This window comes from Zea mays, chromosome 1 (genome assembly GCF_902167145.1).
Source record: "Zea mays cultivar B73 chromosome 1, Zm-B73-REFERENCE-NAM-5.0, whole genome shotgun sequence".
In the NCBI taxonomy this organism is placed as follows: Eukaryota; Viridiplantae; Streptophyta; class Magnoliopsida; order Poales; family Poaceae; genus Zea; species Zea mays.
In genome coordinates, this window is record NC_050096.1 from 7,537,264 (window position 1) to 7,545,832 (window position 8,569).

The following is an 8,569-nucleotide window of genomic DNA, read 5'->3' on the forward strand; positions in this document are numbered from 1 at the left end:
TTGTAGATTCTTTAGATTATAACTTGCTTTCTGTTTCTCAATTATGCAAAATGGGTTACAACTGTCTTTTTACGGATATAAGTGTTACTGTCTTTAGAAGAAGTGATGATTCAGTAGCATTTAAGGGAGTGTTAGAGGGTCAGCTATACTTAGTTGATTTTAATAGAGCTGAACTCGACACTTGCTTAATTGCTAAGACTAACATGGGTTGGCTCTGGCATCGCCGACTAGCCCACGTTGGAATGAAGAATCTTCATAAGCTTCTAAAGGGAGAGCACATTTTGGGACTAACCAATGTTCATTTTGAGAAAGACAGGATTTGTAGCGCATGTCAAGCAGGGAAGCAAGTTGGTGTTCATCATCCACACAAGAACATCATGACGACTGACAGGCCGCTCGAACTACTCCACATGGACCTATTCGGCCCGATAGCTTACATAAGCATCGGCGGGAGTAAGTACTGTCTAGTTATTGTGGATGATTATTCTCGCTTCACTTGGGTGTTCTTTTTGCAGGAAAAATCACAAACCCAAGAGACATTGAAGGGATTCTTGAGACGGGCTCAAAATGAGTTCGGCTTGAGGATCAAGAAAATAAGAAGCGACAACAGAACAGAGTTCAAGAAATCACAAATCGAAAGCTTTCTTGAGGAGGAGGGCATCAAGCATGAGTTCTCTTCTTCCTACACGCCACAACAAAATGGTGTAGTGGAGAGGAAGAATAGAACTCTATTGGACATGGCAAGAACCATGCTTGATGAATACAAGACTTCGGATCGGTTTTGGGCTGAGGCGATCAACACCGCTTGCTACGCCATCAACCGATTATATCTTCACCGAATCCTCAAGAAGACATCTTATGAACTCCTCACCGGTAAAAAGCCCAATGTTTCATATTTTAGAGTCTTTGGTAGCAAATGCTTTATTCTTGTTAAAAGAGGTAGAAAATCTAAATTTGCTCCTAAGGCTGTAGAAGGCTTTTTACTTGGTTATGACTCAAACACAAGGGCATATAGAGTCTTTATTCTTTAACAAGTCCACTGGATTAGTTGAAGTTTCTTGTGACATTGTGTTTGATGAGACTAACGGCTCTCAAGTAGAGCAAGTTGATCTTGATGAGTTAGATGATGAAGAGGAGAAGAAAAGAAATGCAAAAGACTTGTCTTGGTACAACCAAAGTCCAGCTCGGCTTGGCACACCTGACTGTCCGGTGGTGCACCAGACAGTGTCCAGTGCACCAGGCCAGCCTCCGGTGAACAGGCCACTCTCGGGAAAAATCGGCGACGTATGACTATAATTCACCGGATTGTCCGGTGGTGCACCAGACTGTCCGGTGAGCCAACGGCCGCCAGCGCAACGGTCGGCCGCGCAATCCGCGGGCGACGCGTGGCCCGCGCCAACGGTCGGCAGGGGGCACCGGACTATTCGGTGCGCCAACTGGCTCGGCGCTGCAACAGTCATCTGCGCCAGAAAAGGAAGGAGATCCGCACCCGACCGTCTACGTGTGACTGTCCGGTGGTGCATCGGACTGTCCGGTGCACCACCCGACAGAAGGCAACTTTGGCCTTCCTTGTTGGCCTCCAACGGCTCCTAGCTGCCTTGGGGCTATAAAAGGGACACCTAGGCGCATGGAGGAGCTACCCAAGCTTACAAGAAACATTCTAAGACTCCAAGACTCCAACTTCGCGCATTTGATTCTTTGAGATAGTGACTTGAGCTCCATTTGAGTTGTGAACTCCGAGAGTTGTGTTTTGAGCTCAAGTTGTGACTTGTGTGCGTGATTGTGCTGTGATTTGAGTCTTGTGTGTGTTGCTCTCCCCTCCCTTACTTCTATGCTTCTTTTGTGATCATCATTGTAAGGGCGAGAGGCTCCAAATTGTGGAGATTCCTCGCAAACGGGAGAAAGAAAAAGAAAGGAAAAACCGTGGTATTCAAGTAGATCATCGGATCACTTGAAAGGGGTTGAGTGCAACCCTCGTCCATTGAGACGCCACAACGTGGAAATAGGCAAGTGTTACTTGGCCGAACCACGAGATAAAATCGCGTGTCTCTTGTGAGCTTTCTCTTTGATTGTCTGTGTTCACAAGAGCTCGTTTCAAGCTACTTAGCCGTTCTAACTTTCATAACTAAAGTTTTGTGGCTATTAGTGTTGAATTTTACAGGATCACCTATTCACCCCCCTCTAGGTGCTCTCACGTACCTCTTCGCGATTTAATCTAAGTCGTAGATGTAGGATCGGAGGACTCAGATTGATCCGCGTAAAACCGGCCGCGCGACATTTGCTAAAGAGACCTCTGTCTTTTAAGGAATAAACCCGCATTATGTTTCTGAAGTAAAATAAATATGAATAAATGAGTTTTTTCTGTAAGGCTCTCGAATTTAATTTCTTAATTTCAGTTAAAATATAAATCCAAATAATTAAGAAACTTCAGAAATTCATTTCTCTCGCGTTTAACTCTGATTTTAGTGGTTTTCGAGCCTACGATTTCGTCTCAACGAGTATAATATTGTTGTGCGGTTGTTCTCATATTTGGTGTGATGTTAATTTTTGATTATATATTGTTTTTATGTAATGTTGCGAGTAAACGACCAAGTGATCGAGGAATCCGAAGCTCAGCAGGTTGAAGATTCTGAGCAGTTGAAGGCAAGTGTGTCCTTGATCACATTCATTGACCTAATAATATTTATGTTTCTGTCCATCACCGTAGCACAGTTAGGTTAAATTGATGATACATAATAGGTTACCTAGTTTGTTCACCCTACACCTTGCATACAAATAAATTATTGGGTAGTCTGTAGTCCTGCTAGTGCTCTGACTGGTTTAGAATTAATATTATATCTAAATTATGATTATGATTTATTATTATTGTTGGTTTAATTATTGTCATTGATAATATTAATTTGTTAATTGGGAATGGAGAACCACACGAAAGTGATGAGAATAAGGTGAAGTAGGACGCCCTTGCCCGTGGCTGATCGCGCGGAATGGGTCAATGGGAGGAGTGCACGAGAATCCAAATGGGGAGTAGAATATGTGCACTTGTGCAGGCTGATCCGCTGATGCTAGAGCTGTGATGTGATCGGTGATCCGATGCTAATACTATTATATTAGCAGCTCATCTGTACTATTCTGTTAGCAGCTCATGCCTCATCTGTAATTTTTGTGCTATTCTGTTAGGAGTACAGAAAAATGGTTTGATTACTAGACAGTGTTTTTTTAGGTCGAGATATCTTCAGACATATGCCTGTTCATATAAGGATTAGTTATTTTCCTTGGAGTTTTAATTTGAGCATATATTTCTACGCTTGACAAAATTTGTACAAGTTTCTACATGCAGTGCACATATGCTTCGAGTCGAAAGAAGTGCTTGCCTGTTTAGCCACCAGCAGAGCAAAACATCATAGGACGAGATCCAGATGTCCAAAGAGAATAGTGTATAGTTGAATCGATCATAGTAATGTTCCACTTCCAACCAGGCAAACGATGTTACATTTTGCTGCTACAGGCAACCTTTGTGAGGCTGCCCATGGCGCGAGCCTTGTCACGGAGAACAAACTTCTGCGTCTTCCCCGTCGAAGTCTTGGGCAAATCCTCGAACACCACCGTCTTAGGCGCCATGTAGTGGGGCAGCTTCTCCCGGCAAAAGTTTATGATCTCCGCTTCCGTGGCGCTGGCGCCGTCCTTGAGCTTGACGAACGCGCACGGCGTCTCGCCCCAGTGGTGGTCTGGCCTCGCCACGACCGCCGCCTCGAGGACGGCTGGGTGGCTGAAGATCACAGACTCCACCTCGATGGAGCTGATGTTCTCGCCGCCCGAGATGATGATGTCCTTGGCCCTGTCCTTGATCTGGATGTACCCGTCGGGATGCCGCACGGCGAGGTCCCCGGTGTGCAGCCACCCGCCGGCCATGGATTCCTTGGTCGCCTTGAGGTCCTTGTAGTAGCCGCTCATCACGGTGTTTCCCCGGAACATCACCTCGCCCACCGTCTGGCCGTCGTGCGGCACGCTCTCCATGGTGCTCGGGTTCATGACGTCCACGTCCTGCATCGCGACGTGGTGGAACCCCTGGCGGGCCTTGAGCCGCGCGCGCTCCTCCGCCGGCAGCGCGTCCCACTCGGGCATCCACGTGCACACGGTCGCCGGGCCGTACGTCTCCGTGAGGCCGTAGATCTGGTACACCACGAAGCCGAGCTCCTCCACCGCGAACAGGACGCGCGGCGGCGGCGGCGCGCCCCCCGTCATGACGCGCACGGGCCATGGCAGCGGCTTCCGCTCCGCGGTCGCGGTACGCGCGTTGGCCATCATGTTCAGCACCGTGGGCGCGCCGCCCATGTGCGTCACGCCGTGCCGCGTGATGCTGTCGAAGATGACCTCGCCGGTGAAGTGGCGGAGGCACACGTTGGTGCCGCCCTGCATGGCGACGCCCCACGGCAGGTTCCAGCCGTTGCAGTGGAACATGGGCACAGTCCACAGGTACGTCGGCATGGCGGTGATGTCGTACGCGAGCACCGTCGCGATGGTGTTGAGGTACGCGCCGCGGTGGCTGTACACCACGCCCTTGGGCCGCGACGTCGTGCCGGACGTGTAGTTGAGCGCGATCGGGTCCAGCTCGTCCGCCGGCCACCGGATGTCGAACCGGGCGGGGCCGTTCCTGACGAGATCCTCGTAGTCGTCGGAGTCGGTGTCGTCTGAGATGGTGAGCAGGACCGGAAGAGCGGCGGCGGAGTTGGACTCGGCGAGGCGCTTCATCGCGGCTCTCCCGACGTCGAGGAGGTTCGACTCGACGAGGAACACCTTAGCGCCGGAGTGCTTCAGCAGGACGGACACCATGGCCGCGTCATGCCTCGTGTTCAATGTGCAGAGCACCGCGCCAGCCATGGGCACGGCGAAGTGCAGCTCGTACATCGCCGGCACGTTGGGGCTGAGGACAGCGACCTGAATATGGTCAGATCGATCATGGTCATTCGATGGTGACTTGGTGAGTTTTGGCCATTTTTTGTTTAAATAAAAGAAAACTCTGCGCCATTTGGCTGGGTTGAGCCCATAGCTAAAAATTTTCTCAAACGTCCCGACATATTTAGGCCCATCGGAGTTATAGCCTTCAGAGCCCACAAGTACAGATGCCAATAGGTAAATCACCATCGGATCTTGTACCCATACCCATCCTGCCATGCATCTGATCACCCATCTCCATTGACCCATACCGGTCAAAGTGATCGGTCGGATCACCCATGCCTATAAAAATTGAACATCTATCAAAATAACATAGTACACAAACGGTAGATTTTGAACCAAGTTCTAATCCCATCCTCCCATCAATCTAAATATATATCTAGTATTTATGATTATGAAGTAGAAATATCTTATATAGCTAGGGCTTTATGTTGTTTTGGGCTAGGCTAAATTTATATCGTTGGATTTGAGCCAAGCTTATATATAGATGAGGATGGAGTGTTCCGATTGGGTGAAAAAGTTTTGGCCCAATAAAAAACTCATAGATAAGATATTTAGTACATATATATTCTTTAATAAAATAAATACCCACCGGGTATTGTATTGGAACGTGAACATCTATTGCCATCTCTGGCCATACGACGTGCTGTCACAACAACAAAGGATAAACAAAATCGATCGTGGACCGTCGAGCATCCCAATGTTATCCACGCTATAATAAATATATAAATAAAATCGATTGTGGATCAGTAAATGTCAAGGCTACATGATTGGACATTTCTATTTTCTAAGACATTATATGTCTCATATTTTAAAGGGTATTAAGGGGTAGGTGTAAAAAGAACACAATAACAAACGTATTTTGGTGAAGCATCGTCTCTAATACGGTTTTCTAACTCTAGATACGGTTCAAGCCATACAACATATATAAATGAGTTGTGTTTTGTGAGGTTCTATAAATAAGATACAAGGTTTAGATACAATGAATTGTATGAAGTGGTTTCTTAGCCGTATCTAGTGTCTGGAGACCGTTTTATGGTATTCTAGTATTATAACATTGTGCTTCATATAAAACGGGGATTTACCTCTATCAGGAAAAATTATTATAAAAACAACTACCTTATTACAGAGTTGCAGACTCCTTGAGAGTAACTTCAAAGAGTCTCCTAAATATTTATTTCCAAGAACTATGTATTGGGGACTTTACTGAAAAATACTTTCCCTAAAATCTTATCCCATCTCCACACACAGAAGATCTCTAATAATCAACTCCTCAATAATTTAAACCTTTAACATATTAGCATATGTGTACCGACTAATTCTTTTTTTCCTTTTGTATTTTTTCTTTTATTCTTTCCAGGCGCACCCAGGGGAGATTGGGGTGCAGCTCCCTCGCGTACATTTGCGGGAGGTTGAGCTCGGGTCGCCAAAAAAATTGGGAAGAGAAAGGGTAGCTGTTGGAGGCGCCCGGAGATGAGTTTTCACGCTAAAAACGTTTTTGGATTTGGTTTCTGTGATTTTGTTGGAGTTGCTCCAAGAATACAGTAGTATTCACAACAATCATATATCAATGTGTGTTTGAATAAATCAAGATAAAATTTAGTTAATATGACTTTGTTCTGACATTATAGTCCGTAGTGGACCACAATTAAGGCTGTGAGGGATGGATTGTAAATATCCGGATTATATGACAAATTTTATATTTTAAAATATATGTATATAGAATTTAGTATCAATCTTTAGTCGTGTTGTTAAACATATTATTAGAGTCAAGAATATTTTTTATATAATTTATTGTATTATTTTATACAATAATTGAATCCGAATTATATATATCATTTTTAAAGAAGATATAGAACGAATTTAAAATTTAGTCTTTATAAATCTTAATAAGCTCGATGTTTAAAATAAGAATATAAATTTATATATTAAATCATGCATCCTATTTATTCGAGAAAATAAAAAATTAACATTTAAATAAGTATCTGGGTCTATCTCTACCAGAGCATATGGACTTTTTACACTCGTATTCCTCAGTCCATGTGTATCGAAATTTTAGTTGATTTTGCGCTCTATTGATTGATTGATAGGAATCCATCCAACACAGCATTGGCTCTCTACTTCTCTAGTTCCCTAAACTACACTGACGGTCTGACGGAGAAGGCTAAGACAACTAGAGTAACGACAATGGATGGAGTGAAAAAAAAAAAGAATACTAAAACTTATCGGCGATCAGAAGGGGAAGGTGGGTGGGGTCGTGGGGATGACCGGATGAGATGCTAGCAAGCGAGAAACACTCACCACATCACCGCGCGCGATGCCGAAGCGTGTGGCGAGCGCGGCCGCCACGCGGAGGCAGCGTCCCCGCGTCTCCGCCCACGTGTGGCGCCGGTCCCCGTACACCACCGCGGGGCGGGCCCCGTAGACGGCGGCGGCGCGCTCGATGAAGCTGATGGGGGACAGTGGCGCGTGGTTGGCCGCGCACCGCACCGTGCCGGCGTCCATGTCCAGCACCACCGCTTCCTCCTCCTCTGTTCCCGAGAGGCTGCAGAAGAATTGCGGAGACGCCACGGAACGAGGGGAAGAAGGCGACGACCAGCGCGGGTGGCATGGCGAGAAATCAAGCAGCGCACGAGGTCGCGCGAGGCGATTAGTGTAATCCCAATGTGGATTAAAGCAGTAGCCGGACTGATTCTGCGATTGGGAGTGCCGGTGCAACCCGCCGCCGCTGCTGATGCTGTAGCGGGGGAGTAGCCTGCGGATTGCAGAGGCCGCGGCGGCTCTCATGGCTCTTTACACCACTGGTGGCTGCGCGGGTGCCGGCTGCGGCCTTGGCAGTGGCTGCGTGTGACCGTCGGGTTTGTCGGAACAGGAGCTTGTGAGGCCGAACAACATTCGCCCGGGACGGTAATAAGTACCGGCGAAAACGGCCGCTAAAACAATTTCTTTTTTTATATTTTTTTATCAAAAACGAAATTAGAAACGGTATCTTTAGAAATGAATTGAAAACAGCGTCGGTTATCCAAGCAAAATCAAAAACAGTAACTTCGTAAATAAAAATGATGTCGATATTTTAAAAATATCGAAAACAAAGGTTCGATATAAAAACATCGATAACAATTGAAATCTAAAATATAATCGATAAACATATTATTATAAAAATATTTCAATATAACAAGCTTATAATATAATAAAATTAACAAAGATCATAAGTTCTCAATTTATAATATAAAAAGTTCATAGATATCATAAGTTCACATTATAATAAATTATAGAAATGTATGATTAAATTACAACTAATGTTTTATAGTATCATGCTTGTTACACAAGGATTCTGTCATGTAATTTTTATCAATTAATAATTCTAAAGTAATGGGTTGGTTCTGGATGTATCAGCACTGGCGAATCTAGGGGTATACCAGATATGGCTTGGTATACCCATGAATCCAGCGTATGCATGATAGATATAAGCTCTGTGGTTCCAATAACAGAGGAAATCCAGGTCAATATGTACTTTGGTTGAACCAAACCTAGTCACCATATCCCCGCTCACGTTCGCCGTTAGCCACGCACGCGAGCCCACTCATTTCCCGGCGTCTAAAACTGTCTTCGCGCA

At 45.5% G+C, this 8,569-nt stretch overlaps 1 protein-coding gene across 1 annotated transcript; it reads right to left on the bottom strand.

Moving 5' to 3' along the window:
• Window positions 1-3,352: 3,352 nt before the first annotated feature.
• Window positions 3,353-7,933, bottom strand: LOC118473309 (probable acyl-activating enzyme 1, peroxisomal). The gene is made up of 2 exons (XM_035962533.1): window positions 7,255-7,933; window positions 3,353-4,935 (listed from the first exon to the last, which is right to left on the bottom strand). The coding sequence occupies exons 1-2, from the start codon at window positions 7,738-7,740 to the stop codon at window positions 3,487-3,489; spliced, it is 1,935 nt and encodes a 644-aa protein (XP_035818426.1). The 5' UTR covers window positions 7,741-7,933; the 3' UTR covers window positions 3,353-3,486.
• Between the last annotated feature and the right edge of the window lie 636 nt (window positions 7,934-8,569).

What these genes read in the sequence shown, in the direction of transcription:
- LOC118473309 (XM_035962533.1), bottom strand. Translation starts at nt 7,740, where the DNA reads ATGAGAGCCGCCGCGGCCTCTGCAATCCGCAGGCTACTCCCCCGCTAC. An exon ending in GCATCGCGCGCGGTGATGTG is followed by an intron (nt 4,936 to 7,254) that starts GTGAGTGTTTCT and finishes GACCATATTCAG; the next exon opens with GTCGCTGTCCTCAGCCCCAA.